Below are 19419 nucleotides of genomic sequence, written 5' to 3'. Positions count from 1 at the left end.
GTGCTAATTTGGAATGGTTCACCCTTACAGCGTTAATAGTCATTTACATTGAAGGGAAAGTATCGGGAAGTGCACTTGAAATTCCCATAAACTTTGGTTTGAAGTTTGATGGAGGGTACAATGATTCTCGGGTGGTCTCCTCTTGAGGAGAGTGTATCTGTTAATAGCAGATGACTTAACAGAGGGTCCAACTGGATGATTAATGATGGACAGTCCCTCCCATGAGGTGTACAACACACAATAATTAGTCACTAAATGACCATCCGAACGGTACAAGGAGGAGGGCCGCTTACGGATATCTCTCTGGTCAATCTCGTGTCACCACATGCCACAATCATGGTAGAAGTATAAGAAGCCTTTATTTCACCATTAGATTCTTTCACATTTATGAATCACCTTCTTTGTTACTTTTTATTTGGATAAGCAATAATAAAAGAAAAGGAACAAAAGAGAGAATAAATTAAAAGAGAACCAACACATTTCCAAAACAATAACGGTGGTTGACAGTGGTCAACGAAGGTGGTCAACAGTAGCCCGACGGCAACCTGACGAATTTGAACCCAATAAATTGCCTAAGGCCACATAAATTACGAGACTAAAGTTTAAGCCCCATGACACATATGTATTATAAGATTTCTAGTGTTAATAATTTATTATATTATTAAGTAGAAATAATTTTTTTGATAGATAAATAGAAATAATTAATTATGTATGTTTAATAATATTGAACACTATAATATTCTATATTAATATTTTAATATTTTTTAAAAATAAAAAATTTATTACTAATATGATAATATTAAGCTGTGTTAATTTTTAAATTAAAATAAAATTACTTATGAAAAGCTTTCTTCTAGAAAATGTTTTATGCTTTTTAAAAAGATAAGTCAATCTACAAGAAAATAAGTTTATTTTCCATTCACCTAATCACTTTTTGGTAATCTGTCAGTTAAAAATACAAGCATATTTGCAATCATGAAATATATAAGTATTCATTGGTCTGAGTTTGTTTGTACTATATAGCGTTGAATCTGAGTTATTTAGACTCCACCATTTCTGAATAGTATCATGTCAGGTTTTGGGTTCCTATGGAATTGGAGTTATTATCTTAATGTTTGGGTTCTGTAACAAATATGTGTGGAATTCATCTGAGCAATTTTAAGTGTACATTATCAAAATGTGTATGTATTGAGTCAAATTGGGATGTGATCTGATGAATGATCTGATTAAGCAAACTTAGCATGGTAATTCGCCAAAAGAAATATCAATATATCATATCCGCCAAGAGAATAGTATCTATGGTCAACTGTTCTAGAATAACCATTTGATGATTGATGAAGGGAAGAGAAAGGGGCAGTATCGACTGGTGAAATTTAGAGTCAACCATTTAGTTAAATGAAAGATGATTGGTTAAGAACAGTAAGTGGTGCATAAGTACATGGTTATCTGACGATATGAAGTTATTTGCCAATGACAGAATTGGGAAATCCACATATGCAGGATAAAGAATTCAACAAGAAAGTTTAAAAGGTAATTTATTTTCGAACTCAACAAGTTCTCTTGAACTCACAAGTGTTATCTTTACGTTTCAGGTTGTTGTATGATTGAGTTCGCTTGGAGGGACAAGCCTAGAGTTCACCAATGTGGCGGCGAAATGGGGTATTATGCATACAATGAGTTATTTGGAAATGGCGTATTGTAAGATTATGCCTTTCAGTGTCTGTCTTTAGTGAACGTTTATGTTGTAAAAGATATAGGGATATGTCTGATGTATTATATTACTTTCAAATACATTTCTTTGTTTTTGTAATCACGAAAATTTTAGATAAAGTAATAGGTGTCGAAATCATTTTTTTGAAAAACGGGGATCGACTTTTTTGAAAAGCGGAAATGGAGTCGCCACCGACCTTTTTTTTTGAGGTGTAATCGGATCACCTTAAAGTTGATCATTTTAATAAAATATTTGATTTATTAAAATAATAAATTTTAGGTCTACGAAAATTGAGAGAAAGGGTTCGGGAGTCGGTTACGCACGAGGAAGGATTAGCACCCCCGTAACGCCCAAAATTGGTACCAAACCGATTAAATAACTGTCCTTGTGTCTAAGATTTAAAATGTTTTTGAAATGAGGTTCCTTTTTTATTACATTTGAATAACCCGAATTGGTTGTCAAAAGTCTTGTTTTAGAGGAGTCTAGCACCACATCCAGCACGGTAGGATGCGATCCTTTATACCCTCAAAAACGCGATAGATTTCAACTTCCAAAAATTTATAATTTGGAAATTTCAAAAGGATGCTCAACTATTTAGTCCAACGAAAAATTGAAACCTAGCACAGTAGGGCACGATTCCTCGAACTACCAAACATTGAACATTGCCTCGCCTTCGAAAACACGAGTGAAATTCCAAAGGGATATTCGATTATTTTGAACAAACAGGAGATTGCAACCCAGCACGATAGGGCACTATTCCCCAAATTGCTAAATACCGAACATTTCCTTTGTTTTTATAAGTTTTTTTAGAAAACATGAATGAAATTCTAAAGAGACATTCGATTATTTTGAGCAAACGAGAAATTGCAACCCAGCACGTTAGGGTACGATTCCATGAATTGCCAAATATCGAATATTGCCTTTATTTTAAAACAAATTCTTATTCCGAGGTGACAAAATGTCATACCCGGTAAGTTAGGGCACAACACTTTGTACCTCCGAGAATGAGCATTTTCAAAACTCGTATAGCGATTTAAAAGAGTATTCCGTTATTTAGGTTAAATGAGAAAAATTAAAACCCAGTAAGTTAGGGCACAATTGTCTCGAATTACCAAATACGGAATATCACTTTTATGAAAAAATTATTTTAAGGCATCGAGTAAAAAACATAATGTGATTTATAGTAAAACATAAAGGTAAACTATGGTGCTAATACGTAATAACAAGCGTGACAGTGTCAAACATAATAATACGAGCAATTATGAAAGGTGAAATAATAGCAAGGCTAGTAAACAAACGCATGAGGAAAATGAAATGATCGAATACATAAGTAAATTAACGAATAAACAAAATGAATAAAACATGGAACAAAAAATGACAATGATAATGAAAACGATAATAATAATAATATTGATAATAAAAATAGTGATAAAAGAATAATATGAAAGACGATAATAATAATAACAATAATAATAGTAATATAATACCTATGATACTAATAATAAGAAGAAAATTTATATCAGTATTAATAATGGAAAATAATAATAACAATAATAATATAGCAATAATAATAATAAAAGTGAAACTAATAGTAAATTAATAATAATATATGTTAATATCAATAATAATATATAAAAGATAGGAAATAAAAATATGGTAAAATATAACAATAATATGTTAATAAAAATCATAGTAGCGGTAATAGTAATAATAGTAAGAATAAATATAACAATAATAGTAATATAACTAACAAATAATAATAATAATGATAATAATAGTAATAATATTAATAATAATAATAGTTAAGTAAAATTTTATAAAAGACTATGAATAAGTAAAATAAAATATGGATGTATAAAAAATAGAATAAAAGTAGTATTAATTATAAAAATATAAACAAAAGTATGATGGATAGAAATATAAATAAAATTAGAGGAACAGTAATGGAATAAATATAAACATAAATATAATAATAATAGGGGTAATATAATAATAGTAATGACAGTAATAAAAATAATAATGGTGATAATATTAATAAGAAAAAAATAGTAATAGTAGTATGTTAAATAAAAATATAATAGTAATAATAATTACAAAAATAATAATGATAATAAAATAACCATGATACTAGCAATAAAAATAGTAATAATAATAATAATAATGTAATAAAAGAAAGAGAGAGAATAACATGTAAATAATAACAATAACATAATAATAATATATACATGAAAAATAATATTAACAATGATAATAAAAATAAAAACAGTAACAATGATGATAATAATAATAATAATAATATCTTAGACTAATTAATTCAATTAAGATATCAAAAATAGATAAAAAGGACTAAATTATGGAAAAAAAAGGGTTTTGGTATAGATTTTAAAAAATAAAAATAGAGGAATGCAGACCGAAGGGCTAAAATGAATTGCGTGCAAAGATATGGGGACCAAATAGGAAATTAATCCCTATCCATGAACGGCGCCGTTCAGGCATTTGGCCGTTCGAATGGTTTGGGGACTAAATTGCAACAAAAACAAAAGGAGTGGCCAAATTTATAAAAATGAAAAAAGGTAAAAGGATCAGATTGTAGCGCGCAGAAAAAGCGGAAAGGCTGATTGCGCAAATTGCCCATACGCCTGAAAACACGCGGATCCTAGCTGCACGGGTCGGGTCACCAATTGGGTTGGCCAAAACGATGAAAACACGTGGATCCTAGCTGCACGGGTCGGGTCACCAATTGGGTTGGCCAAAACGACGTCGTTTTGGTACCTGAAAGGCCTGCCCAAAATGGCGTCGTTTTGAAGGCCTATTTAAACTATTTTTTTAAAAAAAAAATTCATTTCAACTCTTTCCTTCCCAAAACAAACTAAAACTCTCTCAAACTCTCTCAACCCTTCCCCTCATCCAGTCATCGGACCGGTCATCAACCGTTGCACCGGCCACCGGCCACAGACGGTCGCGCCGCCGTACACGATGGTCGAAAAATCTTCCGAGGCCCCTTTCGCTTCTCTTCTCGAGTAGAGCCCGGATTTAGGGTTAAAACAACCCAAAAACCTTCAAAAATTAATGAAAAAAATCCTAGAACTCAAGAATCCATTCGATTTCCGGCCACCGATCCTCGGCGGTGGCTTCCTCGGCCGTCCACGATGTTGGAAAACTGAACACCGGTAAGTTCCTTCCCTCTTTTTCCCTTTTTTTATTTTTTAAGTCTTTTTTTTGTTAAAAATATTTGTAAAATAGATAAAACGAACGAATAGAAAGAAAATCAAAAATAAAAATAAGGGCAAACACCTTTTGAACTTGTTTTCTGCTTTTGATTTCTCTGAAAAATCTATATGTAATACAACCCCTTTTTGTATTTGAAAACCAAAAAAAAAAAACCCCTTTACATTTGATTTTCTCCCCTCTTTTATAGCCCTTTTACCATGCCTTTTTAATCTATTGCTTGTGTGTTTGTTTTATTTTTGCAGGCAAGTGGATGGCAGTGGAGCAGGTGGGGTGGCAGACGGTGGTTGAAGGTAGAAGGCACTAGGTGCAGCGCACCTAGGGTTTGAAATTGCTGCACCTAGGGTTTGAAATTTCTGATTTTTCTTTTCTCTATTCTTTTTTTGTGTTGTTTGGGCTAGGGTTAATTGGGCTTGTTAGGCTTCGGCCAAATTTGGGCATTTACAGCTGCCCCTCTTTGCTCATTGTCGTGCCACGAGAATAGAGCAAAGACTATAAAAGGGCCAAATTTGTCGGGTCTTGCAAAATCTTGACCTCTTCGGTGATTCTTTTCTTCAAGTATCTTCAATGTGCTCCACTACAACTTCAAGGGATATGATTTGTGATGATCTGCTCTAATGCAACTTCAGAAAGATAAGATATGTAATTTAGCTTCAATCTGTTCCACTGTAACTTCAGGGAAATAAGATTTCCTATCTTCATTCTGTTCCACTGCAACTTCAGGGAGATGAGGTTTGTTATCTTCAGTCTGCTCCACTGTAACTTCAAGGAGATAAGACTTGTAACTTTGACCTGCTCTACTGCAACTTCAGAGAGATAAGATCTGTTTTGATCTGCTTTTAAGATCTGTTTTGATCTGCTTTACTGCAACTTTAGAGAGATAAGATTCGTAATTTAGCTTTAATCCATTCCACTGCAACTTCAGGGAAATAAGATTTGCTATCTTTAGTCTGCTTCTCTGCAACTTCAGGGGGATAAGACTTGTAACTTCGACCTGCTCTACTGCAACTTCAGAGAGATAAGATCTGTAATTTGATCTTCTTCCGCTGAAACTTCAAGGAAATATGCTGTGACTTTTAGCCGTTCCAACGCCATTTTAGGGATAAGAGATCCACTGAAACTTCAAGGAGATCTGCTGTGGCTTTTAGCCGCTCCAACGCCACTTCAGGAAGAAGAGATCCATTGAAACTTCAAGGAGATCTGCTGTGGCTTTTAGCCGCTCCAACGCCATTTCAAAAAGAAGAGATCCGCTGAAACTTCAAGGAGATCTGCTGTGGCTTTTAGCCGCTCCAACGCCATTTTAGGAGATCTGTTAGGGTTAATTGGGCTTGTTGGGCTTCGGGCAAATTTAGGCATTTACAATAGGAAAAATGTTTAAGTCAAGAGTATAAGAATTTTGTTTTGGAAATTTAGTTAAATATCGTGATGTAACACTTGAGATCTAGATCTGACGAATCGGGTTGGGTTGAGGGCGTTATAGGCTTTGTCTTGGGCACCAGAGTGGATGACTCCCAGATGATAGAAACATAGATGTGACTGACTGGACGGATAGTACATAAGACTGGACCTAAGCAAAATAAATTCTAAATCCGTTTATGGATTTATTCGCTTGTGATGTTCATAGTGTGACATACCTTAATCCTGAGTGGATGATGGACTATGTATGCGTGACTCGTATACTTTAATGAAAGTAAAAACCTGAACTCGAATAGATAAGGAATCGAAAGCTAGTGCGTTGGGTATACGACTTCTGCAGTATGTAGCATAATTCATAATAATGAAATTCATAGCCCAAGACATGGGTAAATGATATCTTCTTATTGGCATTACATGATAAATAAAAGTAAACGTGACCATGGGTCATTCGTCTTTGTGATGAATTACTTTGTTACTATTTAATAGTAATTGACTTTTCATAAAGAAAGATGTAATGGTTACCGTGAGATGAAATATAATTATATTGGTAAAGCAGATTTATCCCCAAAAGATTAAGAATATCCTATGAGGGGAGCACACTTATGACAAGGTTATTGGACGAGAACTGATCGAGTTGCTTTTGTAATGGTACGTCATTAAAGAAAGCTTGTCACAATACTATAATAGAATAACTTCATGACTAATTGAGTTTATAATTAATAGATGAAAAGTTGAAACTTAATTATAAATCATTTGAGCCCTAATCACATGTGTCCAACTCGTCCCTCCACTAGTTTGTTGAAACTATAAATGAATTGCTTGTTGAATCAAATGAACAAAAATGGATAGAAATGATAAAGTTAAAGAAATGAGAAACTTTTAGAAATGAATGTGATTTTCTCACTGAGTATGAAAATGACCTGAGAATTAATTTATAGTTTTTCGAATTATTAATTAATTAATTGAAGTTCAAAATGTAATTAAATTAATTGGTCATTGTGAATTTGTTGAATGTAAAAAATTAAATATATTCTCATAGATTATTTTACAGTAAAGTTTTAATGATTTTAATGGAATCAGAATCGGGTTGATAAAATTATTTAATTGAAAATTTTATTTATTTATTTAAATTAACTTATGATGTTTATTTTGGAAAATAAAAAAATGCTCTGGTTTGGATTCAATTATTAAGTGTTGAGGGGAAGAACACCCACTTAGTTCGTCTCTCTCCTAGTTCAACTAGGAGATTATTTTTCTATTAAATAGACATTAGATACATTCTACTAATTCAACTAGAGTTTCACTTCCTCTCCCTATAAATAGATGACATCGGTAGGGTTAAAACACAATAAATTATATATGACTTTGAGATATTGCTATTCTATTAGAAAGTAGTGGAAATTTATATAAATTTTATTTTCTGGGAATAACAATTTTACTAGTTTCTATTCAGAAAGAGATTTACTTTCTCACTGAAAGTAAAGAAAATATTTTTGGTTCTGTATTTGATTTAAATTTGTTCGCGCCCCCACTTGAACCAATTTGTGGTATGAGAATAACGGAGAATGTTGTTCAGTTGAAAGCCGAGAACGACAAAGATTTGTCTAGCTAAAAACACAGATGCAATTTCAGGAAAAATTTATTACTATAAATATCACAAACTGGCTCGATTTTCAAATTTTTAACTTTTTGCTGTGCAAGAAAACTATTTTCGAACTAATTTTTTTCCAACAATTAGTACCAAGGCCAGGTTGTGTTATGTTTATAGTATAAACTGATACTGAAATTTCCTCTCTTATTCATGTGTGTTTAATTTTTTATAAGATGTGACATTTTTATAATTATCAACATGTTTAGGGATATGTATGTGAATGAATGTATGTTATTATTTTATTATTTATATGATAAAATAATTTTGTCAAAGTTGTGATTCCTAGAAAATTAAATATAATTATTATTAATTTTTTAGGTATGTTAATTAGATTATCATCTCCACGTAGGATTTATTTAATTATTATGTTAGAAAAAATTATGTGAGCCGGAAACAAACACAGCGCTTATGCAATCAACATTTTCGATGGAATCCAAAGAACTGAGATGCATCTAGGCTTATTGAGACGACTCAAACCCGAACTAGCCAAACCGGCAAAAGACAGATAGTGGTTCGACAGCAGGAGGCTGTCGGTGGTCTGACGTTGATGATCAATGGCAAGGGGCCAACGATGGTGGTTGATAGTGGCTGACGATGGTGGTCAACAGTAGCCTGAAACGAATTTGAATCCAATAAATTGCCTAAGGCCACATGGATTGTGAGACTAAAGTTTAAGCCCCATGACACATATGTGTTATAAGATTTCTAGTATTAATAATTTATTATATTATTAAGTAGAAATAATTTTTTGATAGATAAATAGAAATAATTAATTATGTATGTTTAATAATATTGAACACTATAATATTCTATATTAATATTTTAATATTTTTTAAAAATAAAAAAAATTATTACTAATATGATAATATTAAACTGTGTTAATTTTTAAATAAAAATAAAATTACTTAAGAAAAGTTTTCTTCTAGAAAATATTTTACGCTTTTTAAAAAGATAAGTCAACCTACAAGAAAATAAGTTTATTTCCATTGACTTATAAATTATTTCTTGTTGACCTAATCATTTTTCATAAATTAAACATAAAAAAATACAAAAAAAAATTTCCATAAATCATTTTCTGTGAAGCAAATACATCCTAAAAGTTATAATGAAAGACCGCTTAGGGCATGTTTGGTTTGGTGTATTGGCTAATCGGTGGGCCCCACCTAATACGACTGTATTCCATCGTTTGGTTTGATGTATTGCTAATACGGGTGTAATCCTTTACCTTCCTAATCGGTGAAAACCACCGATTTCTAATCCCCCTCTTTTCTGCAGATTAGTTGCCCCTTCGGTTTCCCCTTCCTGTTTTACCCTTTCTGCCGATTTGCTCCCTCTGTCTATATGCAAATATTGAAACAGACATTGAAGATGGGTTTCACAGACATTGAAACAGACATGAATGAAACTATGTCAAAACAATATAACTCCTATTTTCAGAATTTTAAAAAGAAAAAACACTTTCTTCCTTTTCTTATTTCTCTCTTCCAAGGTCTTCATCATAGAAACAAAACCCAAAGGTGGAACCATTTTTGCAAGCATAATTTTTCAGAATTTCGAAGACCACTTCTTTCACTTTCTTTGAAACTCTGTTTTCTTCTTTCTTGTTTGGGAATTTAAAGATGAAGAAACGGAGAGGTAAGCTGACTCGAAAGATGATGGAGCAAGTGCCAGGGGCATTGGGAACTAGCGCTAGCTTGGCTCTTCGTTTGGGACAAACCATTTTCTCCTCTGCTTCACTTCTTTTCATGTGTTTGGATGTTGAATTCTATAACTATACTTCTTTCAGGTGATTCCCAAAAGCTTCATTTCTTCTATTTTGTTGGGTCAAATTTTGATTTTGGTTTTCTCTTTACCCTTTAATTGTCAATACCCATGCCCTTATTTCTGTTATTTTGTTGGAATTCAATTTTTTGTTACTTGATTTCTGGTGTTAAAGTGGAAGTCTCTGGGAAAACTGTCACGATCATCATCTTGATGAATCTAGTACTATGTTAGGAGTTAAAAATTTTTATGAGAGGACTGATCAGAATTTCTTTGCTTTTCCATTTTTATTGAGGAAGAAAGATAAATGCAGTCAAATGAGCTATATGCAATTCTTTTATGTGATCTTTTGGGTTCTGGGCTTTGGAATTATCAAATGCTTTCACTTGCTTAACTATCAAACTTCAGTAAGGATTATAATATAGTTTATTGTTTCTGAGTTTAAAAAAGGGGTGAACTGTATGTTATTTCTTCTATTTCAATGGAAATTTCTCTAAGTTGATTCTAAAATTAGTTATCATGAACCTTAATGGATCTTACTGTATCTTCTAATGTTTTTTCCTTGACTTTTGGTTCTTGATTTCTCATGTTCATCAAGTTAAGACCAAACCACAGACATTGAAGATGGGTTTCCGAGGACGCCACAGGTTGCCCCATTCACCTCGGCTGATGATACGGCCCCGCTTTTGGAGAATGGCAGCAGTGATGATAAGTTAAATTTTGATGGACCCATGGATTTTAATAAAGATTTATGCAGAAGCAGTTCATTCAATGGAACCATGGTCGGTGAAGAAAATACTGTGAGCATGCTGGTTCCGTCATACTCTCAAGAACAATTGCCAGAAATTTTTGTAGGGCTTAAATCTCAGCAGGGTTGCATTGGTGAAATGAGTGATGTTGAGGATGAGACCTTCAACACTGTTGTTAGTAGATCAAGTCAAACATGTAGAATTGATCTACTCGAAGAGATCATTGAAGATGCTAAAGATAACAAGGTACTCTTTGCTCTAAACTTGTTACTTTCTTTTGTCAACTTTGGAGGCTGTTTGGGTTTGAGAATGATCCTATGCAATGCTAATAATACTAGAACTTAGTCCATTATATCATTGATCGCAACATGATGAATGAACTGATCTTTGAAATTTTGAACTTCTAATGTTTTTTTTGTTGTTGCTATTTTGGGAGGATGAACTGCTAACTTATGAGATTTTGGTTCAGAAAATTTTGTTTCAGACCATGCAATCGATTATGAACTTGATGAAAGAAGTTGAACTTCAAGAGGCAGCTGTCGAACAAGCAAAAGAGGAAGCTGCAAGGGGGGCATGGATATTCTCGTCAAGGTGGAGGAACTTAAACAGATGCTGCCACATGCAAAGGAAGTAAATGACATGGTTGTGCACTTGTTGATAACCTAGATGTTTTAATTACCAAAACTAGAATGTAGTTTTACGATTTTTTCTGCTTCACATTTTATTTTGAGTGGTTATTTTCCTTCTTTACCGTGTCAAATTTTAAGTTTGATTGGTTTACTTTGATGGGTTTGTGTTATTGGATTAAGTTTAATCAGTAATAGATTATCTGTTGAGCCATGCTGCCAATATGTGATGAAAGTGTATGAATCTTAATGAACCGTTGTTGATTCTGCTGAAGCATTTTTCTGTCAAATTTGGTGAAATGAGTTTTCTAATTATGATCAATAATCTTTTTTTGAGGTCCCTTTTCAAGTGTTTCATTAAATATATTCAGCAGTAGTACTGTTTAATTTGTTTTTAATTGTAGATCACTTGATTATCTCATGAAGCATGCTGTTAATTTGCAAAGTAGAAAGTGTATTGATCTCAATGAACCATGCTGCTCTGCCGAAGCTTTTTTCTATCAAATTTGGCATAACGGGGTTAAATTGAATTTGCAATGGTCGTGTTAAATTTGTTTTGAGTGCTGCTCATGAGTGCTGCTCTTGTTAAGGCGTGCCAAGTAGGAAATGGAGTTGAAGGAGCTGAAGAAGTTACGTTTCTTTACAGGTTGACTCCTGGTGCCTGTCCAAAAAGTGTGTGAATGTTGCATGAATAGCTGGTAAGGTTATTTGTAACTTTAGTTTCTCTTTGCCGAGGATCTACATGTGGACTTGTGGGAAATGGGGCCTCATTAGCTTCTATGTTGCTTATAGCTTTGATATGTATAAATATAATATGGAGATTAACTTGAATAATGTGTACTGTGTGGGTTGAAACTATAAGGACCTTCGAAGTCCATTGAAGGATGTTAAATCATAAGATTATTAATAATTATGTTAAATTATATTTAATATATTTAATAATAATTATGTTAAATTATCTATATTATGCCTTGAGTAAATTCATATAAGAATATTAGTTATTAAGAATTTTATTAAATTATATATATTTAATTATAATATATTTGATAATAATTATATTTAAATATGATTAAATTATTTATTATTGATATTAATAATCTTATTAAAAATTAAATAACAATAACAATAATAATTTATCAAAACAAATTTCTGCTAATTATTAAGAATTTTATTAAATTATATATTTTAATTAAAATATATTTAATAATAATTATGTTTAAATATGATTAAATTATTTATTATTGATAATAATAATCTTATTAAAATTTAAATAACAATAACAATAATCATTTACCAAAACAAATTTATACTAAGGGTATTCTAGTCATTTTAGTTTTTTCCATTATGCTATTACATCTCTATTCCATTCAACCAAACACAAGATTACTATTACGCCTCTATTCCATTACATTCAACCAAACAGTTGATTTGCTATTACACCTCTATTCCAATACACCTCTAATCCATTACACCTCTAATCCAATACACCTTTAATCCAATACAGCGAACCAAACGTGCCCTAACTGAAAATGATGAAAAACATTTTTTTAGTGAAAATAGTGAAATCAATTTTTTATTTTTTTTATTTTCATGTATTTTTATTTTCATTTTCAAAAATAGTTTTTAAAGTTTTCAATCAAATAAAATTTCTTCAATTTTTTTTTATTTTTCAAGGAAATAAAAACCAAAATAGGCTCTATTTCCTAGAACCAGATGGAGACCTAAAAAAATTAATAGAAAATGAAAAACTAAACTAAACTAGGCTAAAATCACCTACCACCACCAATGAAAATATTTAAGGTGATTTTTTTGCCCTCTAACCTTACAATAAAAGTTTTTTTAGCCCTTAATTTATTTTTTACCTTATTTAACACTCATACTTGCATTTTCTGTCAAAATCACCTCAAAATGGATGGAAAATTATTAGTTTGTTTAATTTGCTACCATGGCATACACATGAATTATAAAGTATATAACATGTTAGCATTCAATTAATTTTTTAAAATTTAAAAATATTAAAAAATATTTTTTATAATTTTTAAACTTTTTCTAATAATTTTAATGATATCTAATTTTTAAAATAACTTTTATGTTGTTCTCATTTTTTAAATTTTAAAAAATTAATTAAATGTTGATGTCCACATGGCAATCCACGTGCATGCAATGTCAACAAAATTAAAAAACATTAATTTTTCCGTTCATTTTGAGGTGTTGACAAAAAACGTAAATTTAAGAGTTAAAAAGATAAAAAAAATTAAATGAAAGACTAAAATTTTTTTTTTGTAAAGTTAGAAAGTAAAAAAAATCATTATGTCAATATTTAATTGCAGATAAATAAAGGTGGAAAAAAGTAAACTAGCACTAAAAAAAATTAATTTTCATATATAACAAAATGGATGAAAGACTTTTTTTTGGTGAATTACAAAATAAGCGCAAAACCCTAACAATAACACATTAGCAGAATTCAAACCCAAGCCACATTTAAGACAAGTGAACTCTTTAACCATCAAGCCATCATACAAAGTTCAAAGATATTTTAAATATATAAAAAAATACCTAAAATATTTTGAGTGTTGTATATGTCACATAATAGGTATAAATTACTTAGTAGAAGTTTTTGATTTCACAGGTAAAATTAAAGGTTGATAAGTATTTTATAGGATTATAGTAAAATACTAAAAAAAATTTTTTTTTTTAAATGAGACACATATCAATTTTTTAAAGTTTCCCATACCAATATACCAACATTTTCATAAACTTCCAACAAGATTGGAAGAGTCAATACTTAGCCATTTTTTCTTTTCTTTTTCCTTGTTTTCAATGAGTCAAGACGCGCTAATTTAATGGACATTAAATTCAATAACGAGACTTAAAATTCATGGGCATTGAACAAGGTGAAGGGGGAGGTTTCTGTTATGTATAAATACTGAGCCAGGCTTCAATCAAACACCATGGACACTACTGCTGCTATTGTAAGAAAACAATGAAAAGGTGCTCCATAGATAACAACTCACCACTTATCTTTGCGCTGCTTCTGGCATCTCTACTTTTATCAACCGGGAATTCAGGGTGTGTGTTAGTTGAAGCAAGAATTCCCCACTTCTCAGTTATCCAAGGTACCCCCTTCTCAAACACTATCGTTGACACATGAAAATATACAATCACAAAAAGAATAATGAATTGTCAGGTGTATGTCCTTGTAATTTTTGGCTTTCTGCACATAACAGGCAGTTTGAAGAGTGATATATACCGTCGGAGATTGAGGCCATTTCCTCCTATAGGTATGAATTCCCCAGACCCTAATGGCAGCCATGGCCAAACCCCTAAGAGCTGAGAAAAACGAGAACAAAATCCGTATTCCATTCCCTACTAATTAATCTCCATCTGTTGTTCTCTACTAAATATGGTTTTTATCTTTTGAAGTTAAATCCTTTTAAAACGAAGATTAAAGCTGTTGTATAATTGTAAAGACCCTTCCACCTTCTATCTTCAATATATAATAATAAAAGATACTTCTTCATAGGTACAAAATTCTAAACCTTTATCTCTGTAAGATGGGTTTTACATTAATTGTAGTCCATCAGATACATGCATACATATATCACTAATTGTTTTTTTTTTTTTTTGCATTAAGGGCTAAACGGCAGTGCATGATCTTTGGAATGTTTCGCCATGGCCATGCCAATCCTGCATTTAAGATAGCTCTTATCTAAGCAACTACTCCGAAAGGCACTATAACACTGGTAAAACATAAAATTTGCAGACAAATTATGGAATAAAGTTGTTATTTTATTTAAGCTGAAACATGAACTTTACAGCATAATTCCGAAGGTCCTCTCTCTATTTAATATATTATTATACTACCTAAATATACATCACAATGGGAAATTACATCGGATATAATAAAATGTGGAAGTAATATGCAATTGCATTACTTTCTCGAGGCTAATGGAGCAGTACCTTTACTTAAGCAGTGGTAATGTAAGCTTCCTCAGATTACAGTTCCACTAGGAATTAAGGCATCCTTGAGTACTGTAACAATCCCACTCTTTATGAAATATCCGTCTGTTTCCCTCGCAGCTTCTTGCACATTGTCACTATTAATGATCTGAAAAAAAAATGCAACATTCATTGTCAACGTTTTAACCTTGGAAATCTAATAAACATGGATTTTTTAGATGGGATAAAATGTTTTTGAAGTTTTTGCAATAAATCCATTTGTTTTTTTGTTGGCATTCAATTAAGAACTTTGTACTATTGCCTTGAGAAGAATTTTTATGCTAATCCAGGAAAAGAGCTGAGGAGAAGAATTTTTATGCTAGACTAAGTTCCATGCAGAAGAAAGCAGCACCAAGGTGCCGGTGAGAATTTAGGGACTGAAACTCATATCTCTCCCCGAGGGTTTAACTACTGTGCTGAGACCACAAAAAAATCATAGTAAATGACTAAATTTATGTAAGGTAAAAAAAAAAAAAACCAACCTTCACGTTGTCACCAATTCGAGCATTCTTGTCAATAATGGCTCTCTTGATGTGCGAATTCTTTCCAATACCAATTGGAACGCTTCCCTTTGCAGCAAGAAATCTTCTGTCAGCATCTGTCTGGATGAAGGAAAAGAGGAGATTGTCACAGAGGCAATAGTATGTGTCAAATATAAAAGAAAGCTAATTATTTTCAGGCCATTATACCTCATAATAATCTGCTCCCATCAGTAAGGTATCTTCTATGATTGCACCCTCAGAAATGCAAGATCGAAGACCAACAACAGAATGGTGAATTTTACAGTTCTGCAATCAACCAAAATACCATGATGATTAACTCTCATCAATTGTCTAACTTCCATAGGCAGAGTATTGACCTAGCCCCAAGGAACTGACCTTAATAACACAACCCTCACCAATAACACTATCTGTAACATCAGCATCAAGCATTTTGGATGGAGGCAAATATCGAGGCTGGGTGTAGATTGGAGACGAACGGTCATAGAAGCTATGAAGAAAGGTCAAAACCATAAAGGTAATTAAATTTATCATCAACTAGTCATAATAATAATGCATTGGTGAACTAAAACAACCTGAAATCTGGCACTGGCTTCTTGGTAATTCCCAGATTTGCATTATAAAATGCCTCAATGGTACCAATGTCCTCCCAGTAGCCATCATACAAGTAAGCTTGCACCTACATGGATTTAAAAGCAATTAGAACTCGAAACAATAACTATTTCTCCATGAAGTGAAGAAAAGATCAATGTGGCAACATAGTTGAATCCCATCATGCATAAAATTCTAACAATGAGCTTGATAAAGGTAACAGCCATACAGATGAAGGGATATATGAAAAGCATACTTACCCTCATCCCAATGGAAGTAGCACCGGGAATGACTTCACTTCCAAAATCATTGGCACCCGGAAACTTTTCTCTAAGAAGATCCAACATCACATTCTTACTAACAACATATATGCCCATACTAGCAATGTAAGGCATCTCTTTTGCCCTCACATCATCAAGACCTAATATTGTTGTATCAACCTAAAACAACACCATCAAACTCAGAACCAGAAAAACAATAACAGCATGAAATTCGTATCCAAATAAAGATTCTACCTTCATAGCTTTAAGTTGGTCCCCTTTCGGTTTCTCAGCAAATTCAATTATACGCCCTTCTTCATCAATCTTCATCAGACCGAAAGCAGTAGCCCGTTTTTCATCCATGGGCAATGCAGCTACAGTGATATCAGCATCAGTCTCTCTATGCGCCTGGATAAACTTTTCATAATCCATTCTATACAAATGGTCCCCAGCAAGAACCAAGAATTCCAAAACATTATGCTCCTCAAACAACCATAAATACTGCCTCACCGCATCTGCTGTCCCCTGTACATTCAAACTCAAATTTTAGCAAATCAAAACCCCAAAGAAGTACCAAATTTAAAAGCCATTTGAGTGATATAATCAACAACAGACCTGGAACCAATTGGGGTTCTCAGGACTCTGCTGAGCAGCAAGAACTTCGACGAACCCTTCGTTCTTGTAACCACCCATGTTACTAGCATATGCACGGGAAAGGTGACGATTGAGAGAAGCAGAATTGAACTGAGTGAGAACGTAGATTTTTGATACATTACTGTTCAAGCAATTGCTAACCGGAATATCAATTAGCCTATAATTAGCTCCTAATGGAACAGCCGGCTTAGCTCTCTTCTTTGTTAGTGGGTAAAGCCTTGTCCCTGCTCCACCTCCCAAAATAATCCCCAAAACACTCTGCCAAAATAATAATCACAAAATTTCCAAAAACAAAAAGAATTTCCCACATTTTCATCAAAATGCATATTTAAAAAAGAAAAAAGCTTAGATCTTTGAGCATGTCAAAAACAGTGATAAACATAAAGCTTACTCTACTAGCGTCGGGGTCCAAACATGTTTGAGAGTTTTGAGAATCGGAAACTGCTTTCGGTGAAACGATGAAAGGAGTTCGTTTCATTTGCCGGGAAGAAGTAACCGTTTTGGAAACAAGCTTATCACCTGATAGAGCAGAAGCGGAGAATGACAAGGTTCGAGGAGCCAAGAATATACCGCTAGAGGGAGAAACAGAAGCAGCATTGGATGAGGAAGACGACTTAGTAGTAGTAATCAATCTCAAAGCAGCTGTAGAAGCCATGTTGGGAAAGTTTACAGGAATGATATGAGGATGGAATAGCAGCTTTAAAAAAAGATCTGAAATTGATGAGGAATTCAGCAATGGAATTGCCCTTAATGTCTTAGTAAATTTACTAGCTCATTTTAGAATGTTTCTGTGGCTATTCACGGGCTTTTCTGAGATTTCATAATCTTTTTAGTTTTGTATTTTTTAAGGAAAAAATCCGCGAGTCAGTGAAGAATAATTGGGTGGCTGTCATCACATTATTTAATTAATATATATTACTATAATTTTAAATTTATCAATTAGAAGCGTAAATTAGTTGAGATTCTTGGTGCAGCTTTTTCTATTTCTAAATAATTTATTATTTTTTAGTATTAATTATATATTGTTATTAAGTTTTCAAAACTTGTTGTTAATAATATATTTTATAGTGTTATTAATGTTAATGATACATTTTATCAAATGGTTTTATGAAGTATTTGAAATAGTAATTAATTAAAAGTTAGATGGAGGAGATAATTTAATTGTTGAGTTTTTATATTTGTTGCATAAAAAACCTAGAATTATATCATTTTCTTAAACCAATTAAGCTAGACACCCAGGGTCAAACATTGGGGATACCAATATGTATTTGGGGTTGAAATAAATGGGGTTAAAAAAAACTGTTTAAAAGGTTTAAATTGAATATTTTATAATTACCAAGGATTAAAATTACTATTACTCTATTTAATCAAAGGAGGTCAAGACGTCTATCTATCCCTTTTAGCCTACACCCCGAGTTGAAGAGTGATTAGACTTGGGAGTTGGTACACTATAAAATGGATCCTCCTAATCACTTTATTATTAGCTAGATAATTACTGTGAATACCACGATTCAAGAATTTTTTTTTTTTGTATTTTTGCAATTGTCAATTTTAATGGACAAATTTATAATACTGATATTGGTGTTGTCTTTGAATCTCAATATCCCATGAACATGATGTTCAAGAAGAACATCCCTTTAGAGGAAACCAAGTTAAAAGTAAGTAGAAAAATCAGAGTTGCGATTGCAATTTTGAAGTATAGATATATCATGTACCTGAATCTGGTTAGATATTTAACAATTCCTCTTGAAGATGATGATAATGTAAAAAATTATGATTACAATACATGAGTCAAATGATAATACTACTTTCGATCTATACATCGAGTTGATGATATTCAACTCGAATACAAAGTAACCAATATTCCAAGCTCATCTAGAATCTTGATAGAAATATCGTCTATGGTGAGTGCGCAATATGAAACTTCAACTCGACTTATGATTTAATTAATATTTGATGGCTATATTAAGGCAATGATACAATTAGAGTCTACTACAAGACATCTTACATTCATATTCAGTTTTAGTTATGTTCCACTATCAATTTCTACTCAAATTCAATCTCCTAACTCAAAGTCGCCAGTTTATAGTGAAGATGAGGAAACCGAGGAACTTGTTGAAATTAAGGAAGAAGAAAACAACACAATTTTCATCGGAGTTAGAGTGAACGATCTTCCAGCATATCAATCTCCATCATATATGCACAACACTGAAATTGATACAATGGATGCACTTAAATTTTCGAATTTTATTTTTTTATCAAACTCCCAAGGT

At 32.3% G+C, this 19419-nt stretch overlaps 2 protein-coding genes and 1 long non-coding RNA gene across 4 annotated transcripts; 2 read left to right on the top strand and 1 right to left on the bottom strand.

The window, feature by feature from the left end:
- The first annotated feature begins 9347 nt into the window (after positions 1 to 9347).
- LOC107939550 (uncharacterized) lies at positions 9348 to 11416 on the top strand. Its single transcript, XM_041116619.1, has 3 exons — positions 9348 to 9792; positions 10371 to 10762; positions 10986 to 11416. Exons 1-3 carry the CDS (start codon positions 9762 to 9764, stop codon positions 11148 to 11150), a joined length of 588 nt encoding a protein of 195 aa, XP_040972553.1. The 5' UTR covers positions 9348 to 9761; the 3' UTR covers positions 11151 to 11416.
- A 2091-nt stretch (positions 11417 to 13507) lies between these two features.
- On the bottom strand, positions 13508 to 18030 carry LOC107955363 (glucose-1-phosphate adenylyltransferase small subunit 2, chloroplastic). 2 transcript variants are annotated; one of them, XM_016891133.2, is made up of 10 exons: positions 17538 to 17943; positions 17108 to 17404; positions 16748 to 17017; positions 16493 to 16672; positions 16217 to 16320; positions 16020 to 16131; positions 15831 to 15929; positions 15624 to 15743; positions 15103 to 15250; positions 13508 to 14276 (listed from the first exon to the last, which is right to left on the bottom strand). In XM_016891133.2, exons 1-9 carry the CDS (start codon positions 17799 to 17801, stop codon positions 15134 to 15136), a joined length of 1563 nt encoding a protein of 520 aa, XP_016746622.1. In that variant the 5' UTR covers positions 17802 to 17943; the 3' UTR covers positions 13508 to 14276; positions 15103 to 15133. The 2 variants fall into 2 exon arrangements, with proteins under 2 accessions (XP_016746622.1, XP_016746621.1); XM_016891132.2 differs by lacking the exon at positions 13508 to 14276 and adding an exon at positions 14602 to 14829 and having other exon boundaries at positions 17538 to 18030.
- LOC107955364 (uncharacterized) lies at positions 14117 to 15617 on the top strand. Its single transcript, XR_001699943.2, has 4 exons — positions 14117 to 14258; positions 14370 to 14423; positions 14777 to 14885; positions 15432 to 15617. It is a non-coding gene; the product is annotated as an uncharacterized lncRNA (long non-coding RNA).
- Positions 18031 to 19419: the final 1389 nt, after the last annotated feature.

This window comes from Gossypium hirsutum, chromosome A07 (genome assembly GCF_007990345.1).
Source record: "Gossypium hirsutum isolate 1008001.06 chromosome A07, Gossypium_hirsutum_v2.1, whole genome shotgun sequence".
Classification (NCBI taxonomy): Eukaryota; Viridiplantae; Streptophyta; class Magnoliopsida; order Malvales; family Malvaceae; genus Gossypium; species Gossypium hirsutum.
This window is presented reverse-complemented; position numbering and strand designations above follow the sequence as displayed.